The sequence below is a fragment of the Mustela nigripes genome, chromosome 11, assembly GCF_022355385.1.
Source record: "Mustela nigripes isolate SB6536 chromosome 11, MUSNIG.SB6536, whole genome shotgun sequence".
NCBI lineage: Eukaryota > Metazoa > Chordata > Mammalia > Carnivora > Mustelidae > Mustela > Mustela nigripes.
The window spans coordinates 22,758,083-22,779,840 of NC_081567.1; the positions used below are offsets into that span (position 1 = coordinate 22,758,083).

The 21,758-nt window shown below is 36.2% G+C and overlaps 1 protein-coding gene across 1 annotated transcript in view; it reads right to left on the reverse strand.

Moving 5' to 3' along the window:
* The window catches only part of LOC132027305 (phospholipid-transporting ATPase ABCA3-like), a 174,484-nt gene that overhangs the window by 36,122 nt on the left and 116,604 nt on the right, over positions 1 to 21,758 (reverse strand). Inside the window, exons 22-23 of the mRNA XM_059416057.1 lie at positions 18,657 to 18,821; positions 3,463 to 3,650 (exon numbers count right to left, since the gene is read on the reverse strand). Of these exons, the coding sequence (XP_059272040.1) occupies positions 3,463 to 3,650; positions 18,657 to 18,821 (353 nt within the window). The remainder of the gene's footprint in view (positions 1 to 3,462; positions 3,651 to 18,656; positions 18,822 to 21,758) is intronic.

Below are 21,758 nucleotides of genomic sequence, written 5' to 3' on the forward strand. Positions count from 1 at the left end.
ATGTACTACTCTTATTATGGGTTATGTTCTATAAATGCAAATTAGATTTATTTGGTAGATAGTGTCTTACAGTCTTTTCTGTCTTTGTGTTCTACTGATTAGTGAGGGAGTATTTGGTAGATTATGAAAGCTGTGAATGAGAACATGCTGTTTTGCAGGGGAGGCCTCCAAATTTTCTTTGCCTGAAAAGGGAGTATGAATTCTTAACAAAGAGAAGTGTGTCACTTTTTTTTTAAAGATTTTATTTATTTATTTGACAGAGAGAGAGAGATCACAAGTAGGCATAGAGGTAGGCAGAGAGAGAGGAGGAAACAGGCTCCCCACTTAGCAGAGAGCCTGATGTGGGGCTCGATCCCAGGACCCCAAGATCATGATCTGAACTGAAGGCAGAGGCTTAACCCACTGAGCCACCCAGGTGCCCAGTGTGTCACTTCTTTAGACTCAGATTGTTTAGGGAAATCTGGGAATTTAAGATTTTGGGTCATTAACTCAGATGTCCCTATTCCATGTATCAGTGTCCCATTCCTTTCTAACAAGAGTTGTGATCTTGGCATAGCAGATCTGCCTTGATTGATAGTTTGATGTTCCTGGAGCTCATCAAATCTGAAAATTGGACATTGATCCCAGGACTCACTTTGCACTTCCACTGAAGAAAATAAGGGATCCATTAGATGTGATCAAGGAAGCCCTTTCACTTTCACAGTGAAAGTGAAAAAGGAGGCTTTCAGTTTCCTACTAGTAACTCCTGGCCTTTTATTTTCTAAACCAAAGAGCTTACCAATAGTTTCACAGCTCCATTGTTCTAATGTGTGCTATTTTCCCCATATTTCTTGATTCTCTGATATACACATCAATCAGTGCATTCTCTTGACTTGACACTCTTGACAACACTGGTGAAAAAATTAACAACTAGACTACTACTTTGGGTCAGAGGAAATCTGTTTCCTTTGCTACCAGTAACATGGACCTCATTGACAGCTGAGTTGGGGAATCAGCTAGTCCTAAAAACCCCATCCTATTATATACTTTCTTAGAACTCTCCTGCAACTAACTTGCAGGTAGAGTTCCCTTGGGACCAGAACTGTGTAAAGGAGAGGAAGGAATCGGGAGTAGGCAGAGGGAGAAGTTAAGCTGTGATGCAGGCCAAATGATATTCTCAGTTGAGCCCATGAAAAGCGTTGAAGTTCTTTGAGAGGCATTGAGAACACAAAGCATTTTGCTCTTGTATCCGCAAGTGATTGGATGCTGGCCATCTGGGAAGAAGTGTCACCTTGGGAGATAAGAATTTTTATAGATGAAGCAATCCATAAAGATAATGACAAGTGAAGGTTGTCTGAAGATAGTACTCCCCAAAGCTAAAGGGAACAACTTCTTCATTGCAGGGGCATCTAGCCTAAGAACCATATGATCATTTCACAAGATGCAGAAAAAAGCATTTGACTAAGAACAACATTCATTCATGATAAAAAAAAAAAATCTCAACAAAGTCGGGTTATAGGGAACATACCTCAACACAATAAAGGACATCTATGAAAAGCCCAAAGCTGGTATCATCCTCTATGGTCAGGAGCAAGACAGAGATGTTCACTCTCATCACTGTTATTTAACATAGTACTGAGTCCTAGCCATGGCATTCAGACAACAGCAACAAGAACGACAATGACAACAAAATAAAAGGCATCCAAATCAGCAAGGAAGAAGTCAAACTTTCTCTATTTTCAGACAACATGATCCTCAATGTAGAAAACAACGTAGAAAGACTCCACCAAAAAGATTTATTGGAACTGATACATGAATTCAGTAAAGTTTCAGTATATAAAATCAACATACAGGAATCTGTTGTATTTCTATACACTAATAATGAAGCAGTAGAAAGAGAAATTAAAGAATCAATCTCATTTACAATTGTACAAAAAACCAAGATACTTAGGAATAAATCTAACCAAAGATCTGTACTCTGAAAACTATAAAACATTGATGAAAGAAATTGAAAATTATATAAAGAATTGGAAAGACATCCCATACTCATGGATTAAAAGAAAAAATATTGTTAAAATGTCCATGTTACACAAAGCAATCTACATATTCAATGTAATACCAACCTAAATACTAACAATTTTTTTTTTGTAGAGCTAAAATTTGTTCAGAACCACAAAAGACCCTGAATAGCCTAAGCAGCCTTGAAACAGTGAAGCAAAGCTGGAGGCATCAGAATTCCAGACTTCCAGTTATATTACAAAGCTGTAGAGATCCGAAGAGTATTGTACTAGCATGAAAATAGATACAAGGGTCAATGGAACAGAATAGAAAACGCAGAAATGATCCCACAACTATATGGTCAGTTAATTCTCTGACAAAGCAGGAAAGACTATCCACAGGGAAAAAGACAGTCTCTTCAACAAATGGTGTTGAGAAAACTGGACAGCAACATGCAAAAGAATGAAACTGGACCACTTTCTTATACCACACACAAAAATGGATTTGAGACCTAAATTTGAGACAGGATAAAAATCCTAGGGGAGTATACAGGCAGTAACCTCTTTGACATTGGCTATAGTAACGTCCTTCTAGATATGTTTCCTGAGGCAAGGGAAACAAAAGCAAAGATAAACTATTAGAACTTCATGAACCATGAGAGACTATGGACTCTGAAAAACAATCTGAGGGTTTTGAAGGGGCGGGGGGTGGGAGGTTGGGGGAACCAGGTGGTGGGTATTATAGAGGGCACGGATTGCATGGAGCACTGGGTGTGGTGAAAAAATAATGAATATTGTTATGCTGAAAATAAATAAAAAATAAATTAATAAAAAATCTTCTGCACAGTGAAGGACACAATCAACAAAACTGAAAGGCAGACTATGGAGTGGGAGAAGAGATGAAGTGAAATGAAAATGATGTATTTTTTTCAGAGTGTGTGTGTGTGTGTGTGTGTGCAAAGAGGGGAGGGGCAGAGAGAGAGAGAATCTTAAAATTTTATTTACTTATTTTAGAGAGAGAACATATATATATGTTTCAGTTAGCCATTATATCATACATCAAAAGTTATATGATGATAAGTGATATATATATCATGTCATGTATATATTTCAGTTAGCCATCATATCATACATCATAAGTTTTTGTTGTAGTGTTCAACAATTCATTAGCTGCCTATAACACCCACTGCTCATTCCAAAACATGCTATTCTTAATACCCACCACTACAAAGCTTTTAAGAAATCAATTCCATAATTATAACCAAATACATCTCAAAGACAGTAAGTGCACAAGACAGTGCTTTCTATCATAGTCAACCCAATTAAAATGAGGTTTATGATTCAAATTAGTTCCAGTTAGATCTTGACATAACTGTGTGATATTTTCATTATCAAGTAATAGAGGTAAGAATATGTAGATTCATACATTTTGGCCTAATAATGAGCTTTCTTTGAATTGTATCTAAAATCTACCTTAGTTACTCACCTTCATGCCTTTTGTAAATAGGTTGTGCACATTAGATAAAATTTTATGAGAGATAAAGTTTTGCAGGCTCCAGGATGTAGTCTCCACACACAAAAGCAAAAGGAGATAAAATAAGCCCAAGACAGCCAATGCAGTCAAATACTTTGCAATCCCATGCGTTCCAAAATTATAGACACTCTTCTCAGTAGCTGAGGATGATAAAAGACAAATAGCCTTACTTTAAAAACTGATACAAAGTCTAAGGTGACACCAAAGTTAAGAAATATGGGTCAAATGAATTTTAAATTATATTTAAGGAAGTATAGAATATGGGAAATAATTATCTTAATATTTTATTAATTTATCTTTCTGGATATTTATGGTTTTTATAAAAGTTCTTCTGCCAGTGATTTTTTTTTCCTCTAGTTTTTACCAGGACAACATAACCACATACTCAATGAATTTTAAAGGCTGAGCCTCCATGAACACAATGCTTAGTAATTAATTTATAACAAATATATAAAGCAAACAAAATAAAGGTATTTGTGGCATACCTAGGTCATGCCAAACAATTAAAGTCCTTTAAGGTGAGAAAAACCTTTATTCTATAAATAGGTAAAAATTTTAAGTAAAAAAAGTGTATGATGGCAGTAATCATAAGGAAGAAAACAACAAATAGTTGAAATGTAAATGGACATTTGAATGTCCATTTGAATGAATACATTGAATGAAATGTAAATAGCTTATAGTTTTTGGCCTTACTACAGAGAAAATTAGCTAATACAAACAGCTAAATTCTACATGTTCAAATAGCAGACATCTCTGAAATGTGAGATAAATTACTCTTTTTATCAGAATTGTGTTTTCTGATTTGTGCTAATATGAAGAAATGCAATTTGTTTTAACAAAATACACATAAAACTTACCTTTTTAAAGTGTATAATTCAGTGGCACTTAATATATTCACAATGTTGTGTAGCAATTACCACTACCTAGATCCATAACAATTTCATTACCCCAAAAGAAAACCCAGTATCTATGAAACAGTCATTACTAACCCCCTACCCCTAACCACTGGTAACCACTAATCTGTCTCTATGGATTTGCCTATTTCGAACATTAAATATAAATGGAATCATAGAGTAAGTAGCCTTTTGTATCTGGCTCTTTTCATTTAGCATAATGTTGAATGTTTGAAGGCTCACCCATGTTGTAACACCTGCCTGTAATTCATTTCTCTTTATTGTTGAGTATTACTCCATTGTATGGATATACCACATTTTGTTATCCACTTATCAGAGCATGAACATCTTGATTGCTTCCAATTTTTCTGGGAAAAAACCATTACGAATAATTTGCTCTGAGTATTTGTGTACAAGTTCTTGTTTAAATACTTCTTTTCAGTTCTTTTGGATATATATTCAGGGGTGGAATTGTTGGGTCATATGGTAATTCTATGTTTAACTTTCTGAGGGACCACCAAACTCTTTTCCACAGCAGCTATAACATTTTACATTCATACCGGCAATATATGAAAAGTAAGAATTTCTCCACATTCTCACCAACCTTGGATATTTTTCATTTTTTTATTATGGCCATCCACATGGGTAAGAAGTTATGTCCTACTATGCATTTCTTATTGAATATATTTGACATTTAACATTGTGTAAGTTTAAGGTGTTATAGCATGCTACTTCAAAAAATTTATGTATTGGAATGTGATTGCCAATGTAGTAATATTGATTGCATTACATAATTATAATACAACATTATTATCTATATTTATTATATTGTGCATTAGAGCTCTATGGCTTATTTAGTACTCATTATAAATTTAAACATTATAATTTTAAACACCATCACTCTTAACAACTGTCCTCCACTCCCAGTTAACCAAAATTTTACCCTGTTTTTTACAGGGTTAAGTTTCTTTCTTTTTTTTTTTTTTTAAAGATTTTATTTATTTATTTGACAGAGAGAAATTACAAGTACACTGAGAGGCAGGCAGAGAGAGAGAAAGAAGGAAGCAGGCTCCCTGCTGAGCAGAGAGCCCGACGCAGGACTCGATCCCAGGACCCTGAGATCATGACCTGAGCCGAAGGCAGCGGCTTAACACACTGAGCCACCCAGGCGCCCCTACAGGTTTAAGTTTCTTAGACTCTAGATATAAGTGATACCATACAGTATTTGTTTCAGTCTGACTAATCTTGTTTAGCATAATTTGCTTGTTTCACCCATGTTGTCTCAAATGGAAGAGCATCTTCTGTTTCCATGGCTGAATAACATTCCATTGTGTTTATGTACCATATTGTTTTTCTACCCATTCATCCACTGGTGGGCATTTGGGTTGTTTCCATATCTTGGCTGTTGTGAATAATGCTGTGATATATGCATGGGAGTGGATATATCTTGTCAAAAGCCTGTTTTCATTTCCTTTGTGCATCTACTTAGAATAGGAATTGCAGGATCATGTGGTAGATCTATTTTTTAGCTTTTAGAGGAAACTCCATACTGTTTTCCATAGTGGTTGGGGTAATTTAAATTTCCACCAACAATGTACAAAAGTTCCCTTTTCACCACATCCTTGTCAGCACCTATCATCTATGGTCTTCTTGATATCAGCCATTCTAATAGGTATTAGATATCTAGATAGGTATTCTAATAGGTATAGATATCTAATAGGAAGTGATAGCTCATTGTGATTTTGATTTGCATTTCACTGATGACTATTGATGTAGAGTATTCATGTGCCTGTTGGCCATTTTGATGTCCTTTTTACAAAGATGTCTATTTAGTTCTGCCCCATTTTTAAAAAGTTTTTAAAATTATGTTCAATTAGTCAACATATACTAGTACATCACTAGTTTTTGATGTAGTGTTCAAAGATTCATTAGTTGTGCACAACACCCAGTGCTCATCACAATATATTCCCTCCTTAATACTCATTACCCAGTCACCCCATCCCTCACCCCCTCCCTTCTGCAGCCCTCAGTTTGTTTCCCAGAGTCCAGAGTCTTTCATGGTTTGTTTCCCTCTCTGATTTTTTCCCATTCAGTTTTCCTTCCCTTCCCTTATGGTTCTCTGCCCATTTTTAAACTGGATCATTTTTGTTATTAAGTTGACTGCATTCCTTATCCATTTTGAATATTAACCTGTTATGTGATATGTGGTTTGCAAACATTCTCTCCCATTTTCTGGGTTGTTTTTTCATTTTGTGATATAGTTTTATAGTATAATTGCCAAATACTGTGACCATATACAGTAACACTAAGTAAAGCAAAGGCAGAAGCAAATTATACAAGGAATATCTGAAATGAACAAAATAGAAATTTTTAAAAACTTAAAACTATAATATTAAATTACATATAAAGAACCTAATTAGATATATACCTTTGTTAAGACTTTATTCTAAAAAGAAGGAGAGGTAAATATTTGCTTAGAAATTTGAAACAGGACAAGAAAATTTAAAATGTTGCAATTAACAAAATAGAAATTAAAAAGAATTAAAAAAGGAGAATAAAAATAAAGGCTGATTCCTGAAAATGATGTATATTTATATAAGCCTTTGGTGATCAAGTGTAATAAAATATATGGGAACCCCTCCCCCCAAGTATACTATATTAGGAAGGGGAAAGTAGACAGGACTTACAGAAGAGACTAAAATAACTATATTTAATTTTATGTCAGTGACTGGAAATGAGAATAATTTTTTTCAAAACTCATATTTTATAGCAACTTTTTAAAAAGAAAAGAGAGATTTTTAAAAATTCCAGTTAGTTATCATACAGTATAATATTAGTTTCAGGTCTACAATATAGTGATTCAACACTTCCATACAACATATGGTGCTTATCACAACTGCACTCCTTAATCTCCCTCACCTACATTACCCATTCCTCCATCACCTTCCCTCTGGTAACCAACACTTTGTTCTTTATAGTTAATACTCTGCTTCTTGGTTTGTCTCTGCCTCTCTTCCCCCTGCCCCCATGCTCTTTTGTTTTGTTTCTTAAATTCCACATATGTATGAAATCATGTGGCATTTGCCTTTCTCTGGCTGACTTATTTTGCTTAGCATACTACTCTTTAGCTCCATCTATGACACTGAAAATGGCAAGGTTTCATATATATAACTCAGATATATATATATATATATATATATATATACACCATATCTTCTTTATCCATTCATCAGACAATGGACATTTGGGCTCTTTACATAGTTTGGTTATTGTAGATAATGCTGCTATAAATATTGGGGTGCATGTATCCCATCAAATCAATATTTTTTGTATTCTTTGGGTAAATAACTAGTAATGCCATTGCTGGATCATAGGGTAGGTCTATTTAATTTTTTGAGGAACCTCTATACTGTTCTTCAGAGTGGCTTCAGCAGTTTGGATTCCCACCAACAGTGTAACAGGGTTCCCCTATCTCCACATCCTTACCAACACTTGTTGATTCTTATGTGGTTGATTTTAGCCATTCTGACAGATGTGAAGTGATAACTCACTGTGGTTTTAATTTGCATTTCCCTGATAATTAGTGATATTGAGTATCTTTTCATATCTGTTGGCCCTCTGGATGTCCTCTTTGGAAAAATGTCTATTCCTGTTTTCTATGCATTTTTAATTGGATCATTCTTTTTTCAGGTGTTGAGTTTTATAAGTTCTTTGTATATTTAAAATACTAACCCTTTATCTGGTTTGTCATTTGCAATTATCTTCTCCCACTCTGTAGTTTGCCTTTTAGTTTTATTGATTGTTTCCTTCGCTGTGCAGAAGTTTTCTTTTTCTTTTCTTTTCTTTTTTTTTAAGTAGACTTAAATCAAGTGTTTGAACTTATGACCCTGAGATCAGGATCTGAGCTGAGATCAAAAGTTGGATGCTTAACTGTTGTAGCCACCCAAGCACCCCTGTGCAGAAGCTTTTCACTTTAATAAGTCCTAATAGTTTATTTTTGCTTTTGTTTCCCTTGTCTTAGGAGACATATCTAGAAGGAGGCTGCTATGACTGGTGTCAAAGAGATTACTGTCTGTATTCTCTCATCAGATTTTTATGATTTCAAGTCTCACATTTTGGTCTTTAATCCATTTTGAGTTTATCTTTGTATCTGATGTGAGAAAGTGGCCAGGTTTCATTCTTTTGCATGTTGCTGTCCAGTTTTCCCAACACCATTTGTTGAAAAGTCTTTGTCCCATTGGATACTCTTTCCAGCTTTGTCAGAGATTAATTGGCCATTAGTGATGAGTTCAGAATAAATAATTTTTTAAAAGAAAAATATAAATGGCCATACTCATGTGAATTAAACAATAGAAAGAATAGACCAGTAACTGAAGAAGTTGGTAAAATGCTCCCAGGAAAAATACGATAAATTTAGACAGCTTCATAAGCTTAGCTATATCGAAAATCAAATAATTACTATGTTACCTGAAAAACTTCAGATTTCCCACATTCAAATGGTCAGTTGAGCACACACATTTGCTTCTTTCCTTCCCTAAAATCTTTCAAATATCATTAAAGATATAAAAAAATGTATAAATCTATAAAAACATGGAGAATAGAAGTGGGGGAAATAATGGGAAACAGATAACTTGAAATTTTGTTGACTTTTTGTAAGAGGGAAAGATGTCTCAGTGGGTAGTCATGCATAAACCACAGAAGAAAAAAAATTGGGCTCTGAGAGACATAATCCCAGAGAAGCTCTAAATGAAACATTTTTGTTGTGGTCTTGTGAAACAGTATTTAGGGTATTTAATAAAGGTGTTGTACAGCTTTATTTCTACCTTATACCAGCCATACAAGCCTCCATTCTGTTCTTTAAACACATATAGTCCTTCCCTAATTTGAAGCATTTGTTCTTGCTCTTCCATCAGTCTGGAATGTCATTCCTCCAGCTCTTCACTGGCTAGTTCAATCTCATTCTTTTAGTCATCAGATCCAATACCACTCTGCAGAGATGTCTTCTATAAATGTTCTATCTTGAGTAGCCTAAATTACTTTTTAAGAAAGATTTTATATTTTTGGGAGAGAAAGTCAGCATAAGAAAGGGGGAAAGCAGGGGGAAGGGAAGAGGTAGAGGGAGAGGCAGGCTCCCCACTGAGCAGGGAGCTTGACACAGGGCTCAATCCCAGGATCCTGGGGATCATGACCTGAGCTGAAGGCAGACACTTAACTGACTGAACCACCCAGGTGCCTGTGTTACTCTATCCAATTACCTCATTTATCCCTCTTATTGTTTTATTTCTACATGTGACCACTGTTTTTATGTTCTAACCTTTTAATTTTTTCCCACCTGTCCCAACCCTTACAATAAAAGCCGTGTGAAACCAGAGACCTGTCTTCCTCAGTATTAGAATACAAGGTACAGCAAATAATAAGAGTTCAAGAAAGAGAAAAGAGGGGCACCTGGGTGGCTCAGTGGGTTAAGCCGCTGCCTTCGGCTCAGGTCATGATCTCAGGGTCCTGGGATCAAGTCCCGCGTCGGGCTCTCTGCTCAACAGGGAGCCTGCTTCCTCCCTCTCTCTCTGCCTGCCTCTCTGCCTACTTGTGATCTCTGTCAAATAAATAAATAAAATCTTTAAAAAAAAAAAAAGAAAGAGAAAAGAGAAGGGATGGAGGAAAAGTGATAAATGAAATTATAGATTGTCTCCTAGCACTTAATGAGGACTAGAACTTTTGGGTTGAAATTGCCATCAAATGCTAAACAAAATGAAGGGGGAAAATCGATGTCTGGATAGTTCATGATACAATTTCACAACATTAAAGATAATGATTTTCTGAAGATAGAAGTTTTCAGAGGCTATTGGCAAAAGGAAATAAAATTAACATCAGAGTCCTCTTAAACAATATGGTTAAACATCAGAAAAATCAATTAACTTAAGACATTATATTAACATTTTAATATGTCTAAAGACACAGAAAAAGCACTTGATCTCACTCAAGGCAAAAACTATTAATAAACTAGGAATAGAATAGATCTTCTCAAACTTATAAAGAGAATCTATGAAAAACCTACAGCTAAAAATCATACTTAATGATGAATGACTGGATTGCTTTCCTCTTAAGACTGGGAACAAGGCAAGGATGTTTATTTCCATCACCTCTATTCAACACTGTACTGGAAGTTCTAGTCAGTAAAATAAAATATAGAAAAGACCCTGAATGTCCAAGGAAATGTTGAAAAAGAGAAACAAAACTGGGGACATCATGTTGCCTGATTTCATGCTATATAACAAAGCTGTGATCACCAAGACAGCATGGTATTAGCACAAAAACAGACACATAGTTCAATGGAACAGAATAGAGTCTCCAGAAATGGGCCCTCAACTCTATGGTCAACTAATTTTCAACAAATCAGGAAAAAATATCCAATGGAGAAAGACAGTCTCTTCAGTAAATGGTGCTGGGAAAATTAGACAGTTATATACAGAAGAATGAAGTTGGACCATTCTCTTACACCATACACAAAGATAAACTCAAACTGGGTAAAAGACCTCAGTGTGAGACAGGAATCTAACAAAATCCTAGAGGAGAACATGTCTTCAACATCAGGCAAACAACTTCTCTCAAGACCTGTCTCCAAAGGCAAAGAAAACAAAAGCAAAAATGATCTTTTGGGACCTCATCAAGATAAAAAGCTACTGCACATCAAAGGAAACAGTCAACAAAATTAAGAGGCAACCCACAGAATGGGAGGAGATATTTGCAAATGGGCTGGTATCCAATATCTATGAAGAACTTCTCAAACTCAACACCTGAAAACCAAATAATCCAGCCAAAAAATGGGCAGACAACATGAACAGACACTTCTCCAAAGAAAACATACAAATGACTAACAGACGCATGAAAAAATGTTCACCATCATTAGCCATCAGGGAAATTCAAATCAAAACCCCAAAAGATACCACTTTGCACCAGTTAGAATGGCAAAAATGAACAAAACAGAAAACAGCAAATGTTGGAGAGGATGTGGAGAAAGGGGAACCCCCTTACAACTGTTGGTGGGAGTGCAAGTTGGTACAGCCACTTTGGAAAACAATATGGAGGTTTCTCAGAAATTTAAAAATAGAGCTATCCTGTGACCCAGCAATTGCACTACTGGGTATTTACCCCATAGATACAGATGTAGTGAAAAGAAGGGGCACATGCATCCCAATGTTCATAGCAGTAATGTCCACAATAGCCAAACTGTGGAAGGAGTCAAGATGCCTTTAAGAAGATGAATGGATAAGGAAGACAGGTACATATATACGATGGAATACTGCTCAGCCATCAGAAAGGATGAATACCCACCATTTACATAGATATGGGTGGAGCTGGAGGGGATTAAGGTAAGTGAAATAAGTCAAGCAGAGAGAGACAATTATATGGTTTCACTCATATGCAGAACATGAGGAATAGCACAGAGGACATTAGGGGAAGGTAAGAAAACTGAAGGGGTGGAAATCAGAGGGGGAAATGAACCTTGAGAGGCTATGGACTTCGGGAAACAATCTGAGGGTTTAAGAGCAGAGGGGGATAGGGTAGAATGCTGATGGGTATTAAGGAGGACACAGGTTGTAATGAGCACTATATGCAAATAATGAATCATGGAACACTACATCAAAAACTAATGATGTACTGTATGCCAACTAAAATAAATAATAAAAAAAGAAAGAAAAAATAAAACCTTAATTTTGGAAGGAAGAAGTAAGGGTATTCACAAAAAACATAACCCTCCATATGGGAAAAATCTTAAGGAATCAACAAGAAACTATTAAAACTAATAAACGAGTCAATTCATTGCATGGGATATAAGACCAAAAAGTCATAGTATTTTAAGTACATACAAAAAATCATTTGGATTTCCATATACAAGCAGTGAGTAGCAGAAAATAAAATTAAGAAAACAATGTCAAGGATGTTTTGGCTATTTGGGAACTTTTGTGGCTCTATACAAATTTTAGGATTATTTGTTCTAGTTTTGTGAAAAGTGCTGGTGGTATTTTGATAGGGGTTGTGTTAAATGTGGAGATTGCTTTGGGTAGTATGGACATTTAAACAGTATTTGCTCTTCTAGTCCTTGAGTATGGAATGTCTTTCCATTTCTTTCTGTCATATTCAATTTCTTTCATCAGTGTTTTATAGATTTCAGAGTATAAGCCTTTCACCTCTTTGATTAGGTTTATTCCTAGGCATCTTACTGTTTCTTGTGCATTTATAAATAGAATTGATTCCTTAATTTCTCTTTTTGTTGCTTCGTTATTGGTCTATATATGCAAAAGATTTCTGTACACTGATTTTGTATCCCACAACTTTTCTGAATTCATGTAGTTTTTCAGTGGTCTTTTAGAGTTTCTATGTACAATATCATGTTATCTGCAAATAGTGAAAACTTTACTTCTTCCTTGCCAATTTGGATGCCTTTTATTTCTATTTGTTGTCTGATTTGTGTGGCTAGGACTTCCAGTACTATGTTGACTAAGAGTGGACATCCTTTAAAAAAACGGATGCAAAGGGACACAGTAGTCTTTTGGAGTTTCTATATACAATATCATGTCATCTGCAAATAGTGAAAGTTTTACTCCTTCCTTGCCAGTTTGGATGCCTTTTATTTCTATTTGTTGTCTGATTGCTGTGGCTGGGACTTACACTACTATGTTGACTAAGAGTGGACATCCTTTACAAAAAATGGATGAAAAGGGGCACTTGCAATCAAATGTTTATAGCAGCACTATCAATAATAGTCAAACTATGGAAAAAGCTTAAATATCCAACTGATGAATGGATACAGAAGATGTGGTATATCTCAGTCCCATTTATCATGTATTGCAGGGAGCACTGGGTGTTAATGAATCTTGGAACACTACATCAAAAATTAATGATGTATTGTATGGTGACTAACATAACACAATAAATAAATTTACAGTAAGTCTCTTAAACACAAACACACACACACACACACACACGAGGATGGGGTCTATAGAATGGAATATTACTCAGCTATCATAAAGAATGAAAGCTTGTCATTTTCAATAACATGCATGGAACTAGAGTGTATTAGGCTAAATGAAATAAGCCAGTCAGACAAATACAAACACCACATGGTTTCACTCATATGTGGAATGTAAGAAATAAAACATGAACATAAGGGAAGGGAAAGAAAAATAAAATAAGAAAAACAGAGAGGAAGGCAAACAATAAGAGACTTACTTAGAAAACAAACAGAGTTGCTGAAGGAAAGGTAGGTGGAAGCATGAACTAAATGATGGTCATGAAAGAAGGCACGTGTATATGTAAGCGATGAATCACTAAATTCTACTCCTGAAACCAACGCTACATATGTTAACTAATTTGAAGTAAAATCTTGGAAGAAAAAAAAGAGTGGAATCCTTCTCTTCTTCCTGAACATAGAGGAAAAGTTCTGTTTTTCCCTATTGAGGATGAAATTAGGTGTGGGTTTTCCATATATGGCCTTTATTATGTTGAGCTATGTTCCCACTAATACTACTTTGTTAAAGGTTTCTATCAAAAAAAAAAAAAAAAAAAGGGCGCCTGGGTGGCTCAGTGGGTTAAGCCTCTGCTTTCGGCTCAGGTCGTGATCCCAGGGTGCTGGGATCGAGCCCCACATCAGGCTCTCTGCTCAGCGGGGAGCTTGCTTCCTCCTCTCTCTCTGCCTGCCTCTCTGCCTCCTTGTGATCTCTCTCTCTATCCAATAATAAAAATTTAAAAAAAAAAAAAAAAAAAAAAAAGAATTGATGTTGCAATTTGAATCTCCCTGAGGGCTAGTGATGATGAACATTTTTTCATGTGTCTGATAGCCATTTGTATGTCTTGATTGGAGAAGTGTCTGTTCATATCTTCTGCCCATTTTTTGATATGATTGCCTGTTTTGTGTGTGTTGAGTTTGAGGAGTTCATTATAGATCCTGGATATCAACCTTTTGTCTGTACTGTCATTGGCAAATATCTTCTCCCATTCTGTGGGTTGCCTCTTTGTTTTGTTGACTGTTTCCTTTGCTGTGCAGAAGCTTTTGATTTTGATGAAGTCCCAAAAGTTTATTTTCGCTTTTGTTTCCTTTGCCTTTGGAGACATCTTGAAAGAAGCTGGTGTGGCTGATATCGAAGAGATTACTGCCTATGTTCTCCTCTAGGATTCTGGTGGATTCCTGTCTCACGTTGAGGTCTTTTATCCATTTTGAGTTTATCTTTGTGTACGGTATAAGAGAATGGTCGAGTTTCATTCTTCTACATATAGCTGCCCAGTTTTCCCAGCACCATTTATTGAAGAGACTGTCTTTTTTCCACTGTATATTTTTTCCTGTTTGTCAAAGATTAATTGACCATAGAGTTGAGGGTCCATATCTGGGCTCTTTACTCTGTTCCACTGGTCTATGTGTCTGTTTTTATGTCAGTACCATGCTGTCTTGAGATATCACCTTATACCAGTTAGAATGGCCAAAATTAACAAGACAAGAAACAACATGTGTTGGAGGGGATGTGGAGAAAGGGGAACCCTCTTACACTGTTGGTGGGAATGCAAGTTGGTGCAGCCTCTTTCGAGAACAGTGTGGAGATTCCTCAAGAAATTAAAAATAGAACTTCCCTATGACCCTGCATTTGCACTCCTGGGTATTTACCCCAAAGATACAGATGGAGTGAAAAGAAGGGCCATCTGTACCCCAATGTTTATAGCAGCAATGGCCACGGTCACCAAACTGTGGAAAGAACCAAGATGCCCTTCAACGGATGAATGGATAAGGAAGATGTGGCCCATATACACTATGGAGTATTTTGCCTCCATCAGAAAGGATGTATACCCAACTTTTGTAGCAACATGGACGGCCTGGAAGAGATTATGCTGAGTGAAATAAGTCAAGCAGAGTCAATTATCATATACTTTCACTTATTTGTGGAGCATAACAAATAGCATGGAGGACAAGGGGAGATGGAGAGGAGAAGGGAGTTGAGGGAAATTGGAAGAGGAGGTGAACAATAAGAGACTATGGACTCTGAAAAATAACCTGAGGGTTTTGAAGGGGTGGGGGGTGGGAGGATGGGGGAACCAGGTGGTGGGTATTGGAGAGGACACGAATTGCATAGAGCACTGGGTGTGGTGCAAAAACAATGAATACTGTTATACTGAAAATAAATTTAAAAAAAATCCTGGATATCATCTTTTTGTCTGTACTGTCATTTGTAAATATCTTCTCCCATTCCGTGGGTTGCCTCTTTGTTTTGTTGACTGTTTCCTTTGCTGTGCAGAAGCTTTTGATTTTGATGAAGTCCCAAAAGTTTATTTTCGCTTTTGTTTCCTTTGCCTTTGGAGATATATCTTGAAAGAAGTTGCTGTGGCTGATATCAAAGAGATTATTGCCTATGTTCTCCTCTAGGATTCTGATGGATTCCTGTCTCACGTTGAGGTCTTTTATCCATTTTGAGTTTATCTTTGTTTACGGTATAAGAGAATGGTCGAGTTTCATTCTTCTACATATAGCTGCCCAGTTTTCCCAGCACCATTTATTGAAGAGACTGTCCTTTTTCCACTGTATATTTTTTCCTGCTTTGTCCAAGATTAATTGACCATAGAGTTGAGGGTCCATATCTGGGCTCTCTACTCTGTTCCACTGGTCTATGTGTCTGTTTTTATGCCAGTACCATGCTGTCTTGGTGATCACAGCTTTGTAGTAAAGCTTGAAATCAGGTAACATGATTTTTGTTTTTCAACATTTCCTTAGCGATTCGGGGTCTCTTCTGATCCCATACAAATTTTTGGATTATGTGCTCCAGCCCTTTGAAGAATACTGGTGGAATTTTGATCAGAATGGCATTAAAAGTACAGATCGCTCTAGGCAGTATAGACATTTTAACAATGTTTATTCTTCTGATCCAAGAGCATGGAATGGTCTTCCATCTTTTTGTGTCTTCTTCAATTTCTTTCATGAGTGTTCTGTAGTTCCTCAAGTATAGATCCATTACCTCTTTTGTTAGGATCTATAATGAACTCCTCAAACTCAACACACACGAAACAGACAATCATCAAAAAATGGGCAGAAGATATGAACAGAGACTTCTCCAATGAAGACATACAAATGGCTATCAGACACATGAAAAAATGTTCATCATCGCTAGCCCTCAGGGAGATTCAAATTAAAACCACATTGAGATATCACCTTACACCAGTTAGAATGGCCAAAATTAACAAAACAGGAAACAACATGTGTTGGAGAGGATGTGGAGAAAAGGGAACCCTCTTACACTGTTGGAGAATGCAAGTTGGTGCAGCCTCTTTGGAGAACAGTGTGGAGATTCCTCAAGAAATTAAAAATATGCCTCCATCAGAAATGATGAATACCCAACTTTTGTAGCAACATGGATGGGACTGGAAGAGATTATGCTGAGTGAAATAAGTCAAGCAGAGAGAGTCAATTATCATATGGTTTCACTTATTTGTGGAGCATAACAAATAGCATGGAGGACAAGGGGAGATGGAGAGGAGAAGGGAGTTGAGGGAAATTGGAAGGGTAGGTGAACCATGGGAGACTATGGACTCTGAAAAACAACCTGAGGGGTTTGAAGTGGCGGGGGCGGGGGTGGGTGGGAGGTTGGGGGTACCAGCTGGTGGGTATTATAGAGGGCATGGATTGCATGGAGCACTGGGTGTGGTGAAAAAATAATGAATACTGTTTTTTCTGAAAATAAATAAATTAATTTTAAAAAAAGAAAAGAAAGAAAAGAATTGATATTGTATTTTGTCAGATGCTTTTTCTGCATCTAGGGAAATGATCATAATATTCTTATCCTTTCTTTTATTAACATGCTGTATCATGTTGATGGATTTATAAATATTGAACCACCCTTGCAAATCAGGAATAAATCCCATTTGATTGTGGTGAATGATTTTTCCTCCCAAGTTTTTCTTTAAATTTAAATTTAGTTTATATAAAATGCAATTGCACTACTAGGTATTTAACCAAGGATACAAAAATACTGATTCAAAGGGATATATGCACTTGTACTTATACATGCAACTGATTCTATTTATGTGAAATATCCAGAAATATTAAAGCTATAGAGGCAGAGGATGTCTGGACTATATGTGGTAATGAAAATTAACTGGAAACAGACCTGAGGGATTTTTTTCAGATATGGAAATATTCTAACATTGGTTTGTGGTAATGTTTGTACAGCTTTATAAGATTCTTAAAAATAGTAAGTAAAATAAATTAATTAAAACTGGTGACTGAGGTATATAAATAATAACTGAACAGAGTCATTCTTAAAAATCAGAGAGAGGAATTTATGGTCAAAATATGATATAAACTAAAATGTAATATAGTTTTTCTTATTCAGAGATTGTAAGAAAATACAATCCATTTGGATTTTTTTTTAAGATTTTATTTTTTATTTGAGAGAGAGATAGAAAAAGAGCATGACCAGGGGGAAGAGGGAGAAGCAGACTCCTTGCTGAGCAGGGAGCCCAATGTGGGGCTCAATTCTAGGACCTGGGATCATGACCTGAGCCAAAAGCAGATGCTAAGCTGACGGAGCCACTCAGGTACCCCGGAAATATAATCTATTTGGTATTTCTTATTTAGGTAAATATGATTACATTTTTCTTTCTGTGGCAACATATAAATTATTTTGTTTCAGAATGAATCACACACACACACATACATACACGCACATTCAGAGTAAATATGCTTGCTATTTCTCAATTTTAAAAATCAATTTAAAATATGAAATTAGATAATTCAGTAGAATGTATTATTTCCTGATTTTGATATGGCTGTGAATTTACCTTCCTTTACCTGTGTGACACAGGTAAATGGCCCAGAGAACTCATTTAATGTTCAGTTTAGTAACAGGTTCAGTTTCCTCATTTATTAAACTGAGATAATAATGGCTAACTTGTAGGGTGTTCTGAGAGCTTAAAATAATGTATGTAAAACTATTTTCACATAGTATGTGAGTTACTAGGAGTAACTCATTCTAAATCTGGTGGTGACTTCATGAAATTTATCTTAGATTTTATTTTGAGACTTCTCTTTATCCCCACAGTCTATGAAAATAATTTTGGTACAGAAAAACTTTGGTACAGAAAACCATTCAAAACAGCAAGCCTGACTATCTCCATTGGAGGAAGGACAGGTTTATCTTCCACAATAATGTTAAATGTGAACACCTGGAAAGGAATAGATTACTTTTAAGGACCCATGGAGCCTGAGATACTCACATGTTTTATTGCACTTCACAAGTATACTTGGAATTTGCCTGGCACACAGATTTTTCATCTCATAGTCATCAAAGAATTTACTGATACACATTGCAAAGTTGTAACTAGGAAGCATTAGTAAGATACTATCTATGAGGGTTGTGGCATAGTGAGGAAAATCAAGACCTATGATTAAAAAAATGATAGATTAGCTTTTTAATTATAAGAAAATAAGGAACTTCCCATTACAACAAACTTCCCCAAGATGACTAAACCATTCATTTTGTAAGCCAGAGAATTACCAATCTAATACATTATCATTGAGAAAACATTAGTTATTAAGTCACTAAACTTGTTCACCTTGATAGCTTGTGGCTTGGATTTGTCAGTTACAGAGTTCAAGAAGAGACTTTTTCTAATGGTGTTTCCCTAGGATCTGCTTTCTTCCCTCTTTATGTGTGGGTCTGCTATTAAAATCCCCCATCTCTTGGCTCTAAGCCTTTCTACTCTTCTGTGTTCCCCATCCAGGTTACAAAACAGAAAATCATGGGATTCTGAATCCCACTTTATTGTTGGCTTGTGCATTCTGAAATTTCTTGCTAGATGGGTGAGGTATTTGTAAGAATCAATAAGATTTATAAACCATTGGCCACACAAATCCAAAAGAAAAGAGAGAAGGCTCAAATTAATTAAATTGTGAATGAAAAGGGAGAGATCACAACTAACACCAAGGAAATAGAAACAATCATCAGAAGTTATTATCAACAGTTATATGCCAGTAAGTTAAGCAACCTAGTTGAAATGGATGCATTCCTGGAAAACTATAAACTCCCAAAATTGAACCAGGAAGAAACTGACAACCTGAATAGACTGATATCTAGTAACGAGATTGAAGCAGTGATCAAAAACCTCCCAAAACACGAGAGCCCGGGACCTGACAGATTCCCTGGGGAAATCTACCAAACTTTCAAAGAAGAAATAACACTTATTCTCCTGAAGCGGTTTCAAAAAAGTGAAACAGAAGGAAAACTTGCAGACTCTTTTTATGAAGCCAGCATTATCCTGATCCCCAAACCAGGCAAAGACCCAAAAGGAGAATTTCAAACCAGTATCACTGGTGAATATGGATGCTAAGATTCTCAACAAGATCCTAGCAAACAGGATCAAACAGCACATTAAAAAGATTATCCACCATGACCAGGTGGGATTCATCCCTGGGTTACAAAGATGGTTCAACATTTGCAAATCAATCAATGTGATAGAACAAATCAATAAAAGAAGAGAGAAGAACCACATGGTCCTCTCAATCCAGCATCCGTTTCTGATTAAAACGCTTCAAAGTAAAGGGATAGAGGGAACATTTTTGAATCTATGAAAAACCCACAGCAAATATCATCCTCAATGGGAAAAAGCTCACAGCCTTCCTGTTGAGATCAGGAACAGGAAAAGGATGCCCACTCTCACCACTCTTGTTCAACATAGTATTAGAAGTCCTAGCAACAGCAATCAGACAACAAAGAGAAATAAAAGGTATCCAAATTGGCAATGAAGAAAAACTCTCTCTCTTCACAGATGACTTAATACTTTATATGGAAAACCCAAAAGACTCCACCCTCAAACTACTAGAACTCTTACAGCAATTCAGTAATGCGGCAGGATACAAAGTCAATGTACAGAAATCAGTGGCTTTCTTATACACTAACAATGAAAATACAGAAAGGGAAATTAGAGAATTGATTCCATTTACTATAGCACCAAGAACCATAAGATACCTGGGAATAAACCTAACCAAAGAGGTAAAGGATCTGTACTCAAGGAACTACAGAACACTCATGAAAGAAATCGAAGAGGACACAAAAAGATGGAAGACCATTCCATGCTCTTGGATTGGAAGAATAAACATTGTTAAAATGTCTACACTTCCTAGGGCAATCTATACTTTTAATGCCATTCTGATAAAAATTCCACTGGTATTTTTCAAAGAGCTGGAGTAAATAATCCAAAAATTCGTATAGAATCAGAAGAGACCCCCGAATCACTAAGGAAATGTTGAAAAACAAAAATAAAACTGGGGGCACCACGTTACCCGATTTTAAGCTTTACTACAAAGCTGTGATCACCAAGACAGCATGGTACTGGCATAAAAACAGACACATAGACCAGTGGAACAGAGTAGAGAGCCCAGATATGGACCCTCAACTCTATGGTCAAATAGTCTTCGACAAAGCAGGAAAAAATACACAGTGGAAAAAAGACAGTCTCTTCAATAAATGGTGCAGGGACAATTGGACAGCTATATGTAGAAGAATGAAACTCAACCATTCTCTTATACCATACACAAAGATAAACTCAAAATGGATAAAAGACCTCAACATGAGACAGGAATCCATTAGCATCCTAGAGGAGAACATAGGCAGTAACCTCTTCGATATCACCCACAGCAACTTCTTTCAAGATATGTCTCCAAAGGTATTTTTTAATGTTTAAACAATTTTTATACCCCAGTGTTTATAGGGGCATTATCAACAATAGCCAAATTATGGGAAGAGTGCAAATGTTCATCAGCTGAAGGATGGATAAAGATGTGATATTCCATATATACATTCCATATACATGTATGTGGTTATATGGACTATTACCACAAAAAAGAATGAAATCTTAGCATTTGCAACAGCTTGGATGGAGCTACAGAGTATTATGCTAAGTGAATAAGTCAGATAAAGATAAATACCATGTGATTTTACTTGTGTGGATTTTAAGAAATGAAACAGATGAACATGAGGGGAAAGAGAGAGGCGAACCATAAAACAGACTCTTAACTATGTAGAACACACTGAGGGTTGCTGTATGGGCTAAATGGGTCATTGGTATTAAGGAGGGCACTGGGTTTTGTATGAAAGTGATGAATCACTAAATTCTACAACTGAAACAAAAAGATAGAAATGCTTGCAAAGGGGAGGAGTCAAGATGGCGGAGAAGTAGCAGGCTGAGACTACTTCAGCTAGCAGGAGATCAGCTAAATAGCTTATCTAAAGATTGCAAACACCTGCAAATCCATCGGCAGATCGAAGAGAAGAAGAACAGCAATTCTGGAAACAGAAAAACAACCACTTTCTGAAAGGT